This window comes from Amblyomma americanum, chromosome 10 (genome assembly GCF_052857255.1).
Source record: "Amblyomma americanum isolate KBUSLIRL-KWMA chromosome 10, ASM5285725v1, whole genome shotgun sequence".
Classification (NCBI taxonomy): Eukaryota; Metazoa; Arthropoda; class Arachnida; order Ixodida; family Ixodidae; genus Amblyomma; species Amblyomma americanum.
In genome coordinates this window covers 85305844-85327407 of record NC_135506.1, presented here as the reverse complement: position 1 = coordinate 85327407, position 21564 = coordinate 85305844, and the positions used below count along the sequence as shown (strand labels likewise).

The following is a 21564-nucleotide window of genomic DNA, read 5'->3' as shown; positions in this document are numbered from 1 at the left end:
CGCGCCATGCGCCACCAAGCTGGGTGTGTTGGTGCACACCTGTGGTGCTGTATGACTGCTTGAGGGCGTGCAAGCTGAGGTTAAGCATTGCTAGTACATGCCACACTTCAAGTGTTCACTCTTAACGTCTACATTTTTCTTTTATACCTGTTCCTCTGTTTTCCTTCTCAGACCTAATAATTATGTTGTACTACTTAAATATATTCTTTCTATAATGAATCATAAACCGACTGCACATCTATTATTATATTTCAGAGCGCACGGTTTAGTTCCTCACCGACACATTTGTTAAAAACTTCGTACGTTAAACTATCATATGTTAGCCCGGATGTTGAACGGCTTGCAATTTATACAGGCAACGAGTGCTACACTTCTTAAGGTTCAGTTTTCTAGAAGTATTGCCAGACACACTCGTCGCTACAAATTTGCATATAATTTTTATAAACTACCTGCCTAATGTTCAAATCATCACTTAGCGTCTTCACAGGCTACTCTGTACTTTATCGAGCAATGACTTCCAGCACCCATGTACCCTTTGTCATATGACTTTAAGGGAATTACCAACTCGACAAGCTCCTGGAAGGGAAGGGAGAGATAAAGGAAGGAGTGAAAGAAGAAAGGGAGGTAGAGGTGCCGCAGTAGCAGAAGTCTATATCGTGGTATATGACTTTCGCTACAATGCGTATGCTAGCACTCCGTTTCGGGGAAGAAAAGGCTGTTTTCCCCATTTGCCTCTCGCACGTTTCTCCATTTACCTGCTGCAGGAGCTCGATGTCTTTGGCCGCCAAAGCACAAGGTAGCGAGATCAAATCCTGGCTGATACAGCCCCATTTTTTTTTTTTGGCTGCGGTGGTGGTGGTAAAATTGTACTGCATGCACTGGGGCGGATTTTAGAGGAGAGTGGACGGTTTCAGCGCTCCCTTGCCTGGGTGGTAGTCCTCATTCCGGGACACCATTGGCGGTTGCCGCTGCCTGCGTTCTTTGTACCTGAACCCTCTGGGACTCCAGGTCCAAGCAGCTGGACAAGGTCGCCTCCCAGTCCTCTCTCTTTGGCTGATTTGCGGAATTTTCTGCCAGGCCCAAACATATGATATGCGTCTGCCCGCATCTCAGAAAATTTACAGTACCCAGAAAAAGTTGGGTATATGTGTTTTAGAATCGCAGGGCTTAGAAACGACCCCGTTTGAAGACTCCTGAGGTGTCGTTTCTCACTTCTATCTCGGCCTTTGGTGGGATCTGGAAACTTCTGCCTATTGAGGTGCAGATATTCTGTAATGTACGCATATATGTGGTAAGCGGACTCGGTACAGGAGTCCCATAAGAGTCTGGGAATTCTGTGGAACTCTGGGGGAGAGACGCTCGGGCGGCTGTGTAAGCAGCCTCGTTCTTTTCTGTTTCTGATGTCCGGACACCCATAACAATTGTTTTGTTTGCTGCACTAAGCTGTGTTGCGCGTTTGCTAAAATTTTGCTGGCAAGCGGCGCTATTCTTCCCATTATGTAATTCCGGCAGGCGTGTTGAGAATAACAAATTATCGGAGTGAGTGGCTGCCCGCGCTGTCGCCGCTTCCTCGGCTAACACCGCTTTAATAGTTTTCACCGAGAGTCAATCCACCTGCACACTCGTGTATGACCGCCACGGTGCAGAGGCCCACTTGCGTAGGTCGCGTAGCGTCTATACAATACGTGCCATTTTTGCTGCCGAAATTCTTCTCTATAGCTCTAGCTCCGGCATCTCTCCTGCCTTGATTGTTCTAGGGATGCATGTTTTTGGTATTTATTTAGATAGCAGTTTATCTCTCCAGTCCTTGGGGATGTTTCCTTTGTCTTCTGTTATTGGTGACAGTGCTATGTGCAGATCCTGGAGGCCTCGTCCACCAACTGTGGTCGTTCATAACCGCATTATTTGGCTTGTTTTTTGAGCTTGGAGTAGTTTTCCAGCGTGTCCTTCCAGTAGTCCTTCCAGGTGGAGAAGGCGATACGTGGACGTCTTGGAGGTGAGTGCAAGCGCCATCTTGGCGGTAAAATACATAAGCACTCGTGCACTGTGCAAGTCATTTTGCCCGTTAAATAACCAGAGGTAGTCTAAGCTAACCTGCAGCTGTCCATTGCTGCATCGCACACAGCCGACATGCAAAATCACAGTTTATCCCGACTAATCCGAAGCCATCCGCTGCACCATGACACAAAGCTCTCATGCAACTTCGGGACAATAAACTTCATTTGACGCCCGTCTTAATTTCATTTTTAACTCACAGGAGGCGGGTTCAATGACCAGATTCCTCCAGAGGCTGCGCATGTCCATACTACTATTTTTTCTCACAGCGGAAAATGTGCTCAGGAATCTCAGTGAAGCAAATAGGACAGAACTTCAGGAACAAACACATGAAGGAAACAAAGGATCAATTCCGTGCGTTTGCGCCACTTCGCAGTTTTTGAAAAAAGGAAGGGGCTAAAGAGCCATAGATCACAATTTTACGCTCCACAAAGGCTTGCCAAAGAATGTGTAGACTATTGAGGGTTACCTTCACAGAATCTGTCTGGCAAGCAGTAATATTACAGGTTTCTAAAATTTGTTGAGATTTATGCTGCATGTTTAATTATCCTGTGGCATAGCAGGTGTTGGAAAAGAGCGGGCAGTAAAACGACTTAAAAATTTAGGTCAGTGACACAGCAAAATAAAGGATTAATGGTCATCTTGGCCTCTACTCAGGAGCTGCACAGATCTTCTGACTGGAAAGTTTTCAGAAGCGTTGGAGATTGAAGATGTGGGCACCCCTATGTCAGCTGCACCGCTGTTTTAAATTGTCCGAAGAGCATTAAAACCTTGCTACAACCGTGTGAAATGTGTGAAGTTTCTCTGCAGATGACATTTGGTGGTTCTACTGGGTTTCTCTGTATATATAACATAATTGCTCCCACTATTATCCCGCAGACAAGATATAAACTAGGTCGGCGCGTTCACGTGTTCCTGCTACTTCACCTTTTTTTGTCTGGCTTTCGGAGTTCATGTACAAAGCAAGTCTAATTCGTATTGTACGGTGTGAAAATCCCCCTTTAAAGTCGTGCAGAGTAAACGAAGTGATTGAGGGAAAGATTATTTCCATTCGAAGTTCATCTCCTGCATAAATAAGAGCAGTGCACAACAATGATGTATTCCTCATGCAATAAAAGTTTTTATGGTTACGTAGACGTTCGCCCTTCATGGTTCCTGCTTTATGCAGTGCCTATGCACTAAAACAAGTGGCAAAGATTCGGGGTGAATATTAAGCAGTTGCTACACCGGTCTCCGGTGGCTTTCAGCTGGCTCATGGCTTGCTGCATCTGATTGACATTCAATATCGAGCAGGCCGTGAGCCAGCTGCAGGCCTCTGAACGCGAGTGTGAAAAGACTGGTTGATATTCCGCGCGAAGCTCTCAAGTTTACAAGAATAAAGAGGAGGGAGATCCAAGACAAAGCCGCATTAATACAGCTTGTCATTGGTTACCGGGGCAATGTTGGTGGATGGTTAGACAGAGGTCTCAAAGTGATTGGTTCTTACTTGGGCTGGCATTCGCACATAATATCGGGCCACTTACGAAACAATTCAAATTCGGTATCGGCTGTGCATAGGCTCCCGCTCGGCCCTACGTTGGGAAGAAAAACACCTGTGGCTGCGGAGCACTTCCAAAAGCGACGTGACCGCGGCGTGCGAAGACCCAGCTTCTATTGCCCACGTTTGAAGCTGGTCCGAAAAGTTGCTATGTCCTCGTCACCACTTTCGCGATCTGCTTCACAATCACAAAAGTGTACAACAGCGGTATCTTACCGGTACTCGCCAAATGGGCAGAAACCTAGAGGCTCACGAAAAAGGGTAAGCTTAAGTTAAGGACAACGCAGCGAGCCACGGAAAGAAAAATATTTATTGCAACCTTAAGAGACCGGAAGCGGGCAGATTGGGTGAGGGAACAAACGCGGGGTAATGACATCGTTGCCGCAATTGAGATCAAGAAAGAGGCTTGGGCAGTACATGGAATGCGAAGGCAAGATAAGCGCTGTTCCTTACGGGTAACGGAGTGGATTCCAAGAGAAAGTACGCGTAGCATAGGGCGGCAGAAAGTTAGGTGTACGGATGAGTAAGAATTTTTCAGGCAAAGGGGGATGCAGCTGGAAAAAGACAGGGTTAATTGGAAATACATGGGAGAAGCCTTTGCTCTGAAGATGGTTTAGTCAGGCTGATGATGATGATGACGACGACGATGATGATGATTATCAACCTGAGGGCAAAGGTCCTGATGATGGCAATTAGTGTTTAAATCTACAAAAACCGATGAGGTCCCAGGGTGAGCGTCTTCACTTCTGGGGCCACGACACGGCACGTCCACAGTGTCCGGCGCCAAACATTCGGTCCCACATACATAACGCTGTAGGTGGTTTCACTGCTTTGACATTGGATCTGCACCAGCTTCGGCCCACGCAGGGAGCTGCAGGCTACCATCAACGCGTCTTTTCCTTCTGCGAAGAAATTTCTGCCCATGACTATCGGCTGACCTTGTTCAAATCTACTAATGCATCTTTCACTTTTTCGAGAACTATCGATCCTGCCACAACGCGCATGTGCGAGTCGCATACTTGCATCGGCGTTACAGTGAACTATAATATTTGATCAGTGTGCCGGCGTTGCGGATGCAGACTTTTGCTTGGCTTAAATGCGAATTGCCTACACACTATAAAGACGATGATGCTGATGCGCTCATAATGCAGTGTAGATTCTGGTCTGTTGGAGTAAAAGAAGCCTTCCCTGGTTTGTTTTTTCTTTTTCGCCTTATGCGAATAGATTACCTGGTAGATTCTGGCCTTTGTAGTAAAAGAAGCCGTCACTATTTTTATATTTTTCGCCTATTTGTAAATAGATATATTCTGCTCTCTGTCTTTGATCCTTTCGTTTTAATAGGTCTGATTTATACTGGTATGCCTGAGTAGGGCAGAAAGACGCTGTTTTACTGTTTCTTTTTGCCCTGAAATTAAGCGAGTGGCATTCCCGCCCATTCCTAATGCGTACCGCCACATACTGCCTGGATGGAAAAGTGTGTCGCATTTTTTCTGGTGTCACAGTTTACTGTCAGGTAGACAGAATACACATCGTTTTACAGAGAATTCGTCTAAACTGGCTAAAAACGAAGACCGCACGAATTGAGCATAATTTTGCATTCATGCGTCCATCCTAATGAAAACAGTTCAGCCCAATTCTCTGTACAATAAACTCTAACCTGCCAGCCCCCATCCTCGTCGTGTATAATGCGCGTGGCCACATCGCCATTGCCAAACCTTTGTTCATTACTTACAGTGCGATATGGTAATGTATGGTATAAAATCTAGATTCCCATGCATCTTAAGTTGGTAATAATGGAGTAATTACTCATTTGCATCTAGCCAAGCACAAACATACAGCTATAAAAGAAGGCTATCGTAAAACTTTCTCAACAACTTCTCAATTAAGTTCGTTCCGGTCGGGGGTTTGAACCCGGGACCACCACTTCACCGGAGCAGTCGGTCCAAAAACTGAGCTAACCAGGACGGAAAGCTTATGGTCAGGCGAGTGTTAATTGCAGATCTATGACAAAAAAATGACGTCAAATGTTGGCAGCTGCGCTAATTTCTTCGATTAGGCTTAATTTCACAGATATGGCTAAGATTCTTCGAAAGCGTAGGCCGCTTTGGAGTCTAGTTTCGACTCCACGGCTAGGACCGCGGCGGTACCCCTACAATCCACTCAGCTTTCTCTGCCGATGGAGCGGAAGTTACGAATTCGAAACGCGTCCTTACATCTTACGCGCGCTTTCTAGAAGGCGTATCTGTAACACATCCGACAACCTAGAGCCCTATAAAATCAAGAAAAACATTTTTATTAAAATGAGTTCGCTAGGCCGGTCTTGTCAAGATGCTTCTTTAGATGACGCCAGCTACCCCATAGATGGGCTGTAGCTATCGAGCATAAAAGAGCTGAATTGGGCCAGGCGGCCTGGCGAACCGTCCTATGGCCAAATTATTTGATGGCGTGACAAATATACAGAACCACCAGAGACCCCAAAAAAGAAGGTAAGGGGCAGTCATCCCCCCCACCCACACACACACACACATTTTTCTAGAGGGGGCAGCGCCCGCCGTCCCCTGACTCCAATTTCTTGCACTTGGATCAGATTTCTGACAAGTGAAACACTTCAGCTCTAGGACTCTTTTAATCCAAAGCACAGTGAGGCTGAGCTATTTTGTTTCGTAGCCAGTTGTGAACATTTCGAATATGAATAACTTAAAGCAGTCATGTCTCAACAGCAGTCGACTGTCTGCAGCGTGTACATTAACATAATTAGCAGAATTTAAACAAATTCTGCACAAACTTTTAAAAGCAACTGATCACTCCTCGTGCGTAATTCTCGTCTATAAAACGTCCCATGCAACTTCATTTTATATTGCCGAGAATATTTGCACTGTTTGTGCTTTCGCACTCAGAACCACCGGCACGCGGCTTTATCATTTTGCTTTGTGACGCCAGATGCTACCAGACTTATCTTCATTCATCAGGGCTAGGTGCGAATTCCTCCACATTTTTCCAGATTGTTGTAGTTGGCTTTGGTTCGTTATCTTGAAGGTTCCCTGCATGCTTTAAATTCAGCGCGGCCAAGAAATGCGAGCATTCAGTTCCATGACCGCCGAGCAGGATTGTGCGTAGCGCCGCCGCCGAGCCATTCAGTTCTTAGTGGGCGCGAGTCTGCTCTTAAACAGTTTCTTTTGGAAGCCTTTTCCTTGTCTTCCTTACTGCTGGAGTGTCGTTTCCACATCCTTAGTTTGCATCAACCTTTGAACATTGAAAAATGAAAATTATTAAAAATGTGTGCAACTGAGCATCAAATAAGTCATAAAATAAGCTCAACGTCCTGCCCCCCCCCCCCCCCCGCCCCCCTCCAAAACAAGTTCCAGAGTCCCTGGAAGGCTCCACATATAACCTTCCCTTCATTGTCAAGACAAGCTGACATCGGGTGTAATCACATTCCGGGGCGTTGTCTATAGGTTCGTCCTTTCGATTAATGTTTGACTTCCTTTAGCTTTTCTTTTGAGGAATAGAGACAAAGTGTATGTGACAAAAAGTTATTTAATCAGTACCGAACGCTGCATCTCGCTACTTTTCGCTACATCGCTGACGCATCTTGCGTTACCTCTTTACGTCGTCGACCTTGACCGGGTTTCACTGCTTGCTGCGGAAGTGCAACTCCCGTAAGCTTCTACGGTCTCGGCGTTGACGCATCTTGCGCTACGGCTTTACGTGGTCGACCTCGGCCCCGCTTCACTCCTCCTTGCAGCGGCGTACCCTCCGTTGTGTTCAGGGGTCGTACCGTTGGCGCAGTTCCATCTGCCCTTAAGCGTGGCCGTCCTGGGCCCCGCTTGAATCCTTCAGTACCCTCCGTCGCTCCCAGCGGCTTGCATGTGTGGCGCCTGAGCTTGGAGACGCTCAAGGCCCCAGCCCCGCACCGTGGGCAGTGGAACGGGTACCGGCGGAAGTGTATGACCTCCTCGTGATTCCTTGCATGGACGCGCTCCCTGAACCTCTTGCCACACTGGCTGCACTCGTAGGGCTTCTCGCCAGTGTGGATCCTCATGTGAACCTTGAGATTGTCCGGCCGGGAGAACCTCTTTTGACACAAATGGCACACGGACTCTCGCCTGTCAAGGTGGGTGCGCTCGTGCCTGATGATATCTGCCCTACGTACATGAAGGGTAAGGAGAAGCAGAATTACCACACGACTACGAAAATCTCCGATGCCTCCTTTAGTAGACATCTTTAGCTTAGCATGTACCATGTTGGCGTTACCGGTACCGTACCATAGTACCGGGAGCCCACGCAGCCAGTGCACATTCGCACATCACCCTGACAGTACCAAATGGCACCAGGTACCCGGCAGCTGTGCGTGCGCATGCAGCATCAGGACAAATCAGCGCGCGCTCACCGGCGGTGGGCTGTCTTCCATTACTTCGGTAAAGAAAACGCGGTGCACCTTCCATCTATATTCGTGCCGCTGGTGTTAGGCGCATCTTTGCCTGTTTCTGACGCAGCTCTTCCGCATGAGCGAACGTCTCACGCTTGCTCTCTTTCCGCTCCTGTGGACGTTTGCTTCCTATGTCCTCACTAACTGAACCTCGGTTGCCCCGTACTTCAGTTGTAGTGGGAGTGACTCAGCACTAATGCTCGCTAATCAGGCTTATTGAGGAGCGTCTGAGGAACCACTGCTCAGTTCAGCTCTGCAAGTATTGAAACACACACGCGCAAAGTCACGCTCAATTCTTTAGCGTCCATAAAGGTATGCGCTTATGAGCGGCTGGCCACGAGGCGACCTGAAATGGTGGGCGGCTCATCCACTTGCGCCAGTCCTGGTGAGAGGCCGCTACCACAAGCACCAGCCGGGCCATTTTGTACACGGGAGATTCGTTCAATTCTGACACCGCAACAACGGCTTCAGGCTACCGGTATCTACACAGGAGAGGCAGCAAATAACGGCCGCAGTTATACGAACACTCGCTTATTGCGAAAGAAGGTGCCGCTACCGTAAAAATGTGTATAAGAGGAGTGGCACTGCGTCTCAGATATAACGAACGACTCGGCCGTGCAACTCGGTTAGGTCGAACAAGGATTCGCCGTGAACTCGACCCCTGTATATAAAAACTCGCACTTTGCGCGACCGCAGATGGCGAATAATGCCACCCAGCCCCGGTTAAATGCTTTGAAGAGAACTTCGCGACCCAGAAATGTAACAATTACAGGCAGCATTACAACTACGCCAACTCGCCGGCGAAGTGCGAGCCGACGTGTTTAGACATGCAACGCTTACCGCTGCGTAAGGGTGCACCGTCTGAGCAAACCTCTAAAGTGCAAGTGAGATTATAGCGGGGTCGCCGATCAACGAATTGTAGCAATTAGAGAAGTATGAATAGCAGTCACGTGGCATGCCTGGCTTTCCCAGCTGATCACGCGGCCAGTGTCCCCAGCCCAATCTGCTCTCCACAATCTACGCGGCCACCATGTGTAGACAACACGCAGGCAGGCTGTGTAGTTGATACGTTCTGCGGGCACTTGCGTTGTCTTCACGGCCGCATGGACCCAGGCGTGGCAGACGACTGTGACGCACGTGGTGTTTGTGGCAAAGTGTCGTTATTGGGCAGCTGGCAGGCAGGGTTGACTTCGTTAACGCCGACAGCACTGAGCCACGAACTGATGAAACATTGTACGCAAAGTACGAGAACTCCCAGACTGCCAGGAACATTATGAACACCACGATGAGGAGGCGTACCTATTGCCACCTGCTTTGAACGCTTACCTTAATTAGTTTTGTCGCATCCCTAAAGCAGTTTTTTGGCGACAAGGTTCTCGGCGGGGAGCACATGACCACCGTGGACAGCATGGAAAAGCACCATAATAGGGCTTTTAAAGTATTAGACGCCCATTACTTCCCTAACTCACTTTTTCAAATATATGTATTGTTTTTCTGATTTTATAATTTGGGTGTAATATTAGATGTCCACTTACAACGAACATCGAATACAACAAACACTATCAGTGCGACCGCCAGGCTCGTTTCGACTGTAATCGTTAGCTTGCTGGAAAAAAGCGGGCAGTGTTTCCTTATGATATGAACGCGAAGCCCGCAAAACAAGAGCGAAGGGACAATTTCGAGTGTGCTACTGGTACTAGTGGTGCTGATGACTGCGTCGTGCTTTATCCGAAAATCGTGTCATTCAAGCATTCATTGTGTAGTTGCACGGCGATTTCACGATTTGTGCTGTTTTAACATATTTACGGCTTGAAAAGGTGGCTCGTCAGCAGAAAGGCTATTTCACCAGTTAACTAGGCACGATGGCGTCAAGCACAAAACGGCGCTATAAAACGGTTTAAGACCTACTTGCGACTGCTCGTGTAGGTGCACTGCGTGCAGTGGTGGATTCCCTGCGTGCTATGGCAGTGTTTCCGTCGGTTATGCATTTCTTTGTTGTACTGCGTAGTGAAGAGGTCGCCACACTTCTCACAGGCATGAAGGAGGCTGTGCAAAGGAATGGTATTGACGTCCTCTGAAAAAGAACCGAGCAGTGGTAGAAGCGAATGAGCACATGTAGATTTAAGGACTGCCTAAAGCACTCAGTGTTCTTAATGTGCACCGTGGCAGAGAGGAAAAGGCCGGCAGTAGTACTTTTTCACATCAGTTCCTTTGTATCAATTAGGTGCATGGTAGTTTCCTTAAGATAGTAATAGATTAGTAGATATCACATTAAATATTTTGCCTATTCGTGATTCAAAAGCAGAGCGATGGTACTAACCCACAGCGATCAGTCAATACGTAATAAAGCCATTAAATATAAAGAGACAGTGCCTTTTCTCGAAGCGCTATCGAACAGCTTTGCATCGGTATACACACATCAAATGAGGAGTTATCTCACATTGCTAAGGTCCTTTATAGGCACTAAGAATAAATACCTAAAAAGCAATCATCCATTCTCTTTTATCCACAATTTTATATCCCTGCTTATTAGGCAATGTTTCACTGTTCCTTAACCTTTCGACCAGATGTCCTTGCACAGAAAGCTCCGCCGTCCCTGCTGACATTCAAAGTGTTCGTAATCAGGCATAATCGAATTAGCTTAGAATTGAAGAAGGAACAGAGGAAGCTAGTGCAGGGCAAGTCCATTACCGAGTTAGCGTTAAGAGGAAAATTAGAGTAATTCAGTGTATCGCTGCTGAACCAATATTCAGTTTAACGGAGGAAGGCGATCTTAATTAGTACACAAGGAACGATAATCTGACCGCTGTCATTACGGAGTGCGCAGTAGAAGCAGGCGGTAGGACGGTGCGACAAGGTACCGGCAAACTATCTCAGGAGACAAGAGATCTCATTAAGAAGCGCCAAACTATGAGGGGGCATAACCGTACAAACAGAATAGAACTAGCAGAGCTATAAATGTTAATAAACAAGCTCGAAGTAGCCCACATAACGAATTTTAATATGGAGACAATTGCGCATGCTCTTAAGAAAGGAGGCAGCTTAAATGTGGTGAAGAGGAAGCGCATTACAGCTAACGTACCATATCTGCAATCAAACTCTCAGCTCTCTAAACTGTTCAATATACTCAGAGTTATTGAGCTATACAGGTTTTGGTTATCACGAGAATATTATATTAGTCAAAATGACGGAAGCAATACCATTACCGACTTTGCCAGACAGCGGTTAGCCGATTCAGTATACAGCACCAGGTCTGCCTCATTTTGGAAAATATCTAGCTGCCGGACTAATTATTGTCTACAAATACTGCATAATCTGTTACCATGTAAGTTAAGTGAATATATAAAGCAAGGTAACGACATTTCAAAACTGCACATTTCTGATCTCATCACCATGTTCTTCCGCTGAATATTTATTATTCTGTATAACATGTGATATGCGCTCTATAAGTGCAGTGTGATGTGTTTATTTTAATATGTTTTATGTTTGTACCACCTAGTAAGGTTTTATTTTTATTACTGTTTATTCGGGTTTATACTGACTGAGATAGCTGCATCCTAGGACATTGCTTCTTCTGCTTTTCTCGCTGCGGCCACTGCATGATAAGTGGGGCCAAAGACAACACAAGCCGTGCTTGAACGGCTTTTCTGTTGGCTCCTTTTTACTGTATAGTGAGAAAAAGAAAAAATGAATGAATGAAGAATGAAAGTGAACAGGAGGGAAATGACATTAGCAACATGGAGAAGATAGTTAAAGTAGCCTAAGAGCTCTATATAAATTTTTACAGTAGCCAATGTAATCCGAACACCAATGAGAGAGACAGTAGCCCACACTAATGTGTCGTCCTACCAGCAAGGAAAGAGGAAGTAAAGAAAGCCTTAAGAGCAATGGGAAGAGAAAAAGCAGCTGGGAAGGATCAGGTAAGATCAGATCCGTTAAAGAGCGGAAAGGAGATCATGCTAGAAAAACTAGCCACCCTAAATACAGAATGTCTTATGGCCTCGACCGTACCAGAAGCAAACTTTATCTTAAATCAGAAAAGAAGGGAAGGCAAAGGACTTGAAAATTACAGGCCGATCAGCTTACTGTCTGTTGCCTGAAAGATATTTACTAAGCTAATCGCTAATAGTCAGGTCTACCTTAGACTTCAATAAACCAAAACATCAGGCAGGGTTTCCTAAAAGATACACCACAATATTTCAGATTCAGACTATCAATCAGGTGAAAGAAAAATGTGCAGAATACAAAAAGGACCTATATATAGATTTCATTGAATATGAGAAATCGTTTGAGTCAGTGGAAATCTCAGCAATCATACAGGCATTGCGGACTCAGGGTTTAGAAGAGCCTTATATCAAAATACTGAAAGCTATATAGAGCAAAATGGCATCCCTCTGGAACCGTTGGAATGAATCCATCTTTGGTCCAGGGTGAATGTTTGGACACACCAGTGTAGAGAGACACATTGAAATATGGAACACCATAGCTACAGTAGTCCTCCATAAAGTCAGCAAAAATATACCAAATGGAAGCGCGTCAGGAAGTGTGACACGATCTCGCCAATGCTATTCCCCCCTGTCTGCAGGAGGTATTTTGAGGCATGAATTGGGAACAGTTGGGGATAATAGTTCATAGAGAATATCTAAATAATCTGGGATTCGCAGATGATATTGCCTTGCTGAGTCACTCAGGAGGTGAACTGCAAATCATGATCAATGAGTTAGACAGGCAAAGCAGAATGATGGGTCTAAAAATTAACATGTAAAAACAGCATAACGGCCTAGCAGCAGAACAGCAGTTCACAATTGGCAGTGAGGTGCTTCAAGTGGTAAAAGTATACGTCCACTTAGAACAAGTAGTCAAAGCTGATCCGGATCATGAGAGGGAAATAACTAGAAGTTTAAGAATGGGGTGGAGTGCATATGGCAAGTTCTCTCAGCTCATTATTGGCAGTTTACCAATAATCCTCAAGAGAAAAGTGTACAGCTGTATCTTACCGGTACTCGCCTATGGGGTACAAACACGGAGGCTAATGAAAAAGTTCCAGGTTAATAAAGGACAACCCAGCGAGCCACGGAAAGGAAAATGATACGTGTAAGGTTGCGAGACCAGACGCAGGCAGAGTGGGTGAGGGAACTAACGTGCGTTAGTGATATCCTAGTCGAAATCAAGAGGCAGAAATGGGCTTGGGCAGGGCATGCAATGTGAAGGCGAGATAACTGCCGGTCCTTAAGGGTAACGGAGTGGATTTCAAAAGAATGCAAGCGCAGCAGGGGGCGGAAGAAATTTCGGTGGGCAGAGGAGATCATGAAGTTTGCAGGTATAAGCTGGACACAGCTGGCAAATGACAGGGTTAATTGGAGAGACATGAGAGAGGCCTTTGCCCTGCACTTGGTGTAGTCAGGCTGGTGATGATGATGATGAATCAGGCATGTTCGCCGCTCGCATGCGCTATCAACCATTTATTATCGACCAGCTAAGGAGGGCAGGATAAGTTTCTCCTCACCTCCTTGCAACGCCCCTGGTCCTCTTGGGCTCCCGAGCAAACTCTTGGCGAACGACGTTGAATATCCAACGAGAAGTTCTTCGTCGGTGCCGACGTTCCTTATCGTGCGGTAGTATATATCTCCGTTGAAGAGCAAGGCCACGAGGTTTTGTCTACTCTTGCTGGGCGTGTAGTTCACGTCGTTCATCCAGTGGTTGCGGCGATGCGGGCGCCCGTCTACCACGAATAACTCCCCACATCGGCGCACCTGCGCAATAATACCGTTCAACTGTCTAAACGCTGAAGACAGATCCTTTCGCAACCGTGCTCACGTGAAACAACGGACGCAAAAAAAACATGGCGTAAATTTTAAGTGTCCAGAAAAAGGCCAGTATTTCGTGTTCTAATCTTATACCTCTGTCAAATGGGTATTTCGAAGGCCCTCGAACTGACAACTGAACCCAGTTAAGGCCACTGAGCGCTGTTAAACGAACGGTTTCTATGGCCATCGAGACACGGTAAGCGTGCCGTGTACACTGTTACCGTTACTGAAGTACCAGAAGCCCGCCCGCCGCCAGCGAGCACGCATTGACTGGTCTTGATGCTGCAGGCACGGCCGCAGCCTGCCGGGTACCTTGCGCCATCTGGCGCCGTCAGGGTGATTTGCGGATGTGCATTGGCTTCGCGTGGGCTCCCAGTACAAGTCAACAGAGCAGCATATAACTCTGGATAACTCTGGAGCGGTGGCCGTGTACACTCTCGGACGCGATCGCATGCAGCAATGCGTATAGGAATAAAACCAGGGCAGTATCATTTTTGAAAATATAAAACTGAAAAATTTATGCCTTTTTTTGATGATGGTGATAGTAAAATATAATGGCGCAAAGCCTTTTGAGGCCGAAGATTACCATAGAACAAGTATTTTTGTCTACTGACAACTTACTTTGGGGTAAAAAAGGACAGCCCGGGCAACCGAACACTGCCGTGCGCATAGTGGCTTTGTCAGCGATGTAGAAAAACCAACACCAGGTTCCTTAAAACTGCATAAATGCTACTGCATTCAGCTTGTCCAAGATAATGTAGTTCATTTAAAGAGTAAATAATATTCCGCTAACGAATAAATATTTCGTTTTTCACCTTTAATCTTAGCATTCAGATTACGCTGAAGCTACCTGCTTGGCCTCTGAGTGCAACTCTTGCACGGTGCGAGTTTTGAAGAAAAATAAAAGGCCCCTGATGATATATCTGCTGACTCAAATGTCGCATGGTTTTGTCTCATGTTTTCCGTGCCAAAAATGTTTGGAAATATAGTGAGGCACTGACAATCATTGGTGAACATTCTTGTAATATTTTTTCTGTGTTTCATGTAACGTTTTCATAATGCGGCCTGTCAGTATTATACAGTGATGTTGGAAAGAGCGCATGTTCTTTGAATCCTCGATATGCGGTTTGCAACTGTTATCATCCGCTGCAATTTTTCCCTCTCACAAAAGAATGGCACGTATTTGAGCATAATCTGTCCCCATGAAAATAACTCACGTAGAATGCACTTGCAAATATTTCACAGAATGACAATGCAAGATGTGTAGTGCAATTACAGCCCAGGTGTTTCGAACGTTGTCTATAAGAGCCTTCACAACCTCAGTCTCAGTGTTCTGCGCATTGGCCGGGCAAGCTTACCGGCCAGGTGCAGCCGCCATTTTCGATGCAGTCCACCTTGACTCCGTGATACGGGCCGAAGTGCAGTCCCTTGGGCAGCGCCTTCAATGTGAACACTCCCACCGGCACACCCTTGACTGTGCACTCGCCCGAGACCCGCAACTCGAGCATGTTCTTACTGATGAGACTGGCGTCTTCCGATATCACCTACGTATATTATTCCGCCGTGCTCACCAGGCGCTGTACAGTAAACAGTGGGCTCACATACACATCAAATTTTGCAGCATGCGCTGTTAATGCTAGGATTGCAGTGTTTCGCGCCGTAATCACGGTCTTCATCCCGGCGCGTGTTTGAGATTAAGTGACCTGCAGCCAACCTTTAAGAAACGTGCTCGAGAAATTGGGTTGACTCAAGCAGCACGCCAGAAGAGCGAATATGGCGTTTGTGAAGTGCACTGCGTATAGAACCGGCTGTAGCTTGTACCCACCAAAGAGGCACGAAACCGTGTACATGGCGTGGTCAATAAGTGATATGTAACACATAAAATGGCGGGCACTATGATTTGGTGGACGATTTGGCACCCATGTGAGATAATGCAATTGTGGAAAGAGTATCGCGTTCAAGCAGGTATCGCCAGGTGTTTGAAATATACTCGACTTTTTTTTAATTTCTTTGGGCTCATTTACTTCACCGACTTACATCATAAGATTTACTTTTTAATCCGATTTACATTATGCATATTGTGAAATGGCAATCAAATACATTCGAACTTCTTTAAAGCAAAACTGCTTATATCAAAATAACGGATATAACGAAGTAATGAACATTCCCTTTGAAGTTCGGTCAACACGGGCTGCTATAAAGTAACTATGGCTATAACGAAGTAACCGCTGGGCCCCTTCAACTTTCTTACAACAAGGTTTAACTGAATGCCTTAAGAAAACGTTTTACTACCGTGAGAAATTGAGGCATCGGATTAGAGTTTTTCCGAATTCTGCGAGAGCTATATTTGGTAAATGCAAATACATTATTGCCAGTTAGGATAGGGAACGAATGAAACTCTGGGGACGCTTAGGCCACCTGTAAAGCTTTAAAGCCACAGCTTATACTGCAACTTATTCGAGTGTTTGCGTCAGTTTCTTTGAAATTATGAGTTCATCAAGCGCCATATTCGGAGTGCTGGCTGCTGCAGCCGTGCTCACAACATGGTGGGCACAATGCGATAACGTCACAACGTCAAGTCACGTGGCCATATGTCTGCCAATCAACGATTTTATGACGACTGTGACAGATTCTACTCCTTACGTAAGTACTATGCCCTCGCATTGATATTTTTTATTTACAAATACCTTACAGGCCTCCAGAGAGGCATTGCGTAAGGGGGTCAAATAGAGATGTTTGGACAAAACAGCTTAAAAAAACGTAGTGAAGTACAGCAAAACCCCAAAAAACAGGTGATATACGATATCGCAGTTCACAAAAAGTAATCAAGTAAAAACAACTATGCACCATGTAACAAAAATATGGGAAATGCACAAAAAGTTATACAAAGGCAAAAGAAATTATATCAGGAATACATGAGGAAAGCTGCGCATCAACAGAACCAAAGAGGCAATAGTCTCAAGCAGCTGAAAATGAAGTTACAAGAATCATGACTATGTAAATGGCGCGCTAAGCGTTATCAATGAAGTGCTTGTGTAGATGTTTGCGAAAGATGTCATGATTACCCTGCAGGGCAATGCAGTCCGGAAGACCGTTTCAGAGACGAATGGCACGCGGGAGGGATGAGAAGTTGAAAGCATGTGTGTTCCCATAAATGCGGGCATAGCTGTAGTTATTATGTAATCTATGTGATAAGTGGGAGGGACGTCGTAGATGTGTTGGCGGTGAATCGGTGGCATGGACGTATTTGTGAAAGATAGATAAAAGGGCAATGTCACGGCGAATTTACAACGGGTGAAGGGATATTTCGACCTTTAGTTGGGATACACAGAACTGATAGCTGTAATTTTGCGAAATGAAACAACAAGCCCTATTCTGGACAGCTTCCTACTTCTCCATTAGATATTTTTGTGGAGGTGACCAAATGGATGAAGCGTACTCTATCTGCGGTCTGATAAAAGTAATGTATGCTTGTTTACGCACGTGAGGGGTAGTGAATTTCAGGTTACGGCCGCAACTACTCCTTCAATTAACGAATGCCATCATCCACGGTGCAGTGCCAGTGCTTTACTGCTTGATTAGTTCATTCTGGGCCGCGATTGCAACTTTTAATAATAGAGAGCACCTGCCGAAGCACGCCAAGAAAGGTATTTTATACGTCCATGTATGCTTCACCTACCTCCCTCTCCACGTCGGCCAGTGCTGTGTCAGCACTCGCAACCGTTCCGCTTCCGTCGCAAGCTGGAAGACAGGATTTCAGGCATATTTTAGATGGTTAAAAATCGCAAGTGTAGCAGTTGTGTTGGTGAACGACTTATCATGGCAGTAAAAAGGGCGGATCGCTCTAAAGAAACGCTGTTAAAATCACACTATTGCATTACTGAAGCAGCCGCAAATAAATATGGAGCTCGAAAATCCAGAAATTTCACTACTGACAGCTTAATTTTACTGGAAGCGGGTCCGAGGAGAATAACTTTGGTGAAGGCGCGTGACTAAACACATGACTAAAGTTGCGGGGAAACGTATATACTGCCGGCCTCAAAGGTTTCCTGCATGCGGGTTCTCAGAAAAAAAATACTGTTGCACCACCTCGTGACACAACCGTCCAGTATCAGTTAATAATGCGTGATGAGTTAATAACGCGTTTCCACACGCTTTCAGCCAATTCACGCGTTTAGCGTACGTCACTAGATCGAAATAAAGTTTCCCCGCATAGCCGTAACGTGTAACCTGCAAACTTTTGTGGCAGATAGTGCAAGCTCGACGCGCTAATACAAGCCGAATGACCGACAAGGCATGCTACAAAAATAGTGTTTTTTTTAGAACAGAAACATGCACCCCATAAGCGTCTGCCGCCGATATCAAAAATTTCTAGCCACGTAGCAAAAATATTCTTTATACTTAAAGCAACCTTTAGTCGCTTTGCAGATAAAAACGAGCATCCCGTCCCCAACCCCGCCCACACCTATAAAGTGTGTCAGGAACGTCGCTGACTTGATATGCGGTCGCCGCTGCAGAGGAAAGGAATTCCCTTCAATGTGAGTATGTCACAAGGGACATCCCTTACCCCTTCCTCAGCAAAGGCGGGCGCGAAAAGAACGAATTCCTGTTCCTCATTACGTATCATAGATGAGCGAAGTAAGCAGCTAGAGGCCTTTGCATATTCCTTCTAATTACTGCGGTATCAATAACTATATCTACTCCTCCATGCAGGCCCCAGTTCAAGTCTCATGTAAGTCGGCAATCGAACACTCACGGTTTTCGTCGTGCTGCTCTTCCCGAGAGGATGGCTCTTCGGGCATGTTCTGACCACCGCTCTCAAGAGCCTCCCAGTGGTCCGGAAGCGCATCGGGGGAACTCGAAGGAGGGCTTTCTCTGTGAGTCTCCCGAAAGGCGTCGATTGCCTACGTTAGGCGGGCATGCAGAGAGCGGCAAGAAGTAATGTTTGCTTTCAAGTGACCAGGGAAGGCGATCGCTGGTAGCTGTAGGCTTACGGGGCAGCGAGGTTTAAAAGTTGCTGTTAGAAGATGTTGGGCTTGTCAGTTCATAGTTATTGGCAAAAAAACTGTACGAATAAGATCGGACAAAAAGAGAGGGCTTTGTCCGTATTTGTGCCTATTTTCCTCCCACCGTCTTCGCACACTTTATTTGGCAAACAAAGTTGAAGCCTCTGCATCAAGGTGAATCAAGTTTTAAGAAGCTAAATTGTTTGCCCTGCTTCAGAAACCGCTTCGTACATGTAGGGTGTTGCCCAGAGCTTGTACGGGTAACATAGAATGGTTATGGTTCGGGCTAGTGGGTTATTCAGATGAGGTTCTATAGAGCAAAACCATGAAGGAACAAGATACAAGCATTTGTGTCCCCTCCCTGTGTTGTTTCGCGATGTCAGGCATCTCCCAGCCGTCTTTCAATTCTCACCGCGCTAATGGTCCCAAAAGGAAACATTTCGCTGCGCTCGTCAGTGGTGAATTCCTTGCAGTCAGGCATATGAGTGACGAATCCGCAATATCGCATTATTGAATTCTGGGAGGAGACCTATACTGAGTAATTGCAAATACAGTTTTGCGAGCAAAAATAGGGGGAACAATGAAACTAAGGGGACGCTTAAGCCACCTTTAAAGTTGATAGCGATAATATTAAATCTCAAATTTTCCACAGTTTTTGCTGCAATTTCGGCGCGTGTTTAGGTCAGTTTGGTTGAAATTCACGGTGCACCAACTGCCATGTTCGGACTGCTAGGTGCAGATAGCTGTGCTGACAACGTGGTGGGCAAGTTGCGACGACGTCACAAAGTCTCTCTTGGCTAAACACAAAATTTTATGACATCTATGGCGGATTCTGCTCCTTACGTGAATACTAATACAATCGCATTGATATTTCGCAGCATATACTCTTTTAGTTAAGGAATGCCATCATCCGCCATACAGTGCCAGTGCTTTTCTGCTTGGTTAGTTCATCCTGGGCCCCGACTGCGCCTTTTATAATTAGAGAACACCTGCTAAAGTGCCCCGAGAAAGGTATGGGAAACATCGGAGCATGCTTCACTTACCTCCCTCTCCGCTTCTCCCAATGCTGAGTAATCACGCGCAAACGTTCCGCTTCCGTCGATAGCTGGAAGACAGGATTTCAGGCGTATTTCTAGATGGATAAAGGTCACAAGCATAGCAGCTGTGTTGGTGAATGGCTTATCGTGGCACTAGAAAGGCCAGATATCTCCAAAAATTTGTGTTAAAATCACGCTATTGCGTTACTGAAGCGGCGCCGAATAAATATGCAGCTCTAAAACCCCGAAATTCACTTCAGACAGCAAAATTTAACAGGATGCGGTTGCGAGGAAAAGAATACTTTGTTGAAGGCGCGTGACCAAAAGGCATGAATGAAATAGTAGGGAAAAGTGTGGGGATACTGTCGGCTTCAAGCGTTTTCAGCATGCGTGTGCTCGGGTAAAAAAAGTTAATGTTGCGCCACCTTACGACCGAGCCGTCCAGTATCACCTAAGAACGCGTGATCGTTTCCACACACATTCATACATTTTATGTGATTAGCGTACATCGCTAGACACAAATAAATTTTCCCCTATAGCCGCAACCCGTAACATGCAACCTTTTGTTGCCAATAGTACTTGGTACATCCGCTGATACGAGCTGAAGAAGATACAAGGCATGCAAAAAATAGTTTTTTTCGAAGAGATGCCTGCATCCCTTAAACGTCTGCCACCGATATCAAAATGTTCAAGCTACGCACGAGGAACATTCTTCATACTGAAATCTGGCTTCTGTCCCTTTGCAGAGAAATACGAGCATCGCCCCGTCCCCGTCCACACCATTAAAGTGTGTTGAGGAACGTCTGTTACGTGATGTGCGGTCGCCGCTGCAGCGCGACGGAAATCCCTCCAATGTGAGTACGTCACAAGGGACATCCTTTACCCCTTCATCAGCAAAGGCGTGCGTGAAAAGAACGAATACTGGTTCCTCATTACGTATCAGAGATGAGCGAAGTAAGCAGCTAGCGGCATTTGCACATTCTTTCTTCTAATTACTGAGGAATGAATAACTATATCTACTCCTCCATGCCGGCCTCTGTTCAAGTCTCATGTCAATCGCGAATCGCACACTTACGGTTTTCGTCGTGCTGCTCTTCCCGAGAGGATGGCTCTTCGGGCAGGTCCTGACCACTGCTCACAAGAGCCTCCCAGTGGTCCCGAAGCGCATCGGGGGAACTCGAAGGAGGGCTTCCTCTGTGATTCTCCCGAAAGGCGTCTTTTGCCTACGTTAGACGCGCATGCAGAGAGTGGCGAGAAGTAATGTTTTCTTTCAAGAGACCAGAGAAGGCGATAACTGGTAGCTGTAGGTTTACGGGGCAGCGTGGTTTAAAATTTGCTGTTAGACATCATGTTGGGCTGCTGGTTTCATAGTGATTTCTAAAAAACTGCGTGAAGACGATGGTACAAGGAGTGAGAGGTGCGTCCGTCTTTGTGCTGCTTTTCGTCCCGCCGCCTTCGCACAGTTTTTCTGGCAAAGTTGCAGCCTCTGCCTCAAGGTGAACCGAGATCTGGGATATAAAATGATTTGCTCTGCTTTAGAAACCGTTTCTTACGTGTAGCGTGATACGCAGAGGTTCTACGTGTGACAGAGGGGGTATGATTCAGGTTAGTGGGTAATTCACATTTGAGTTCATAGTGCAAATCCTTGAAAGAACAAGGCACATGCATTTGTGCCGTCTCTCTTCGTGGTTTT

At 46.1% G+C, this 21564-nt stretch overlaps 1 protein-coding gene across 1 annotated transcript; it reads right to left on the bottom strand.

Moving 5' to 3' along the window:
• Window positions 1-7178: 7178 nt before the first annotated feature.
• Window positions 7179-18630, bottom strand: LOC144108507 (PR domain zinc finger protein 12-like). The gene is made up of 6 exons (XM_077641725.1): window positions 18585-18630; window positions 17508-17569; window positions 15187-15372; window positions 13528-13774; window positions 9930-10095; window positions 7179-7737 (listed from the first exon to the last, which is right to left on the bottom strand). The coding sequence occupies exons 1-6, from the start codon at window positions 18628-18630 to the stop codon at window positions 7260-7262; spliced, it is 1185 nt and encodes a 394-aa protein (XP_077497851.1). The 3' UTR covers window positions 7179-7259.
• Between the last annotated feature and the right edge of the window lie 2934 nt (window positions 18631-21564).

Excerpts from the sequence above, each read along its gene's own strand:
- LOC144108507 (XM_077641725.1), bottom strand. The coding sequence starts at position 18,630 with ATGCCCGAAGAGCCATCCTCTCGGGAAGAGCAGCACGACGAAAACC. Across the intron at positions 15,373-17,507 it reads TGGCCGACGTGGAGAGGGAG|GTGATATCGGAAGACGCCAG; the intron begins GTAGGTGAAGCA and ends TAATATACGTAG. Across the intron at positions 7,738-9,929 it reads ACCTACACGAGCAGTCGCAA|GGCAGATATCATCAGGCACG; the intron begins GTAGGTCTTAAA and ends TCATGTACGTAG.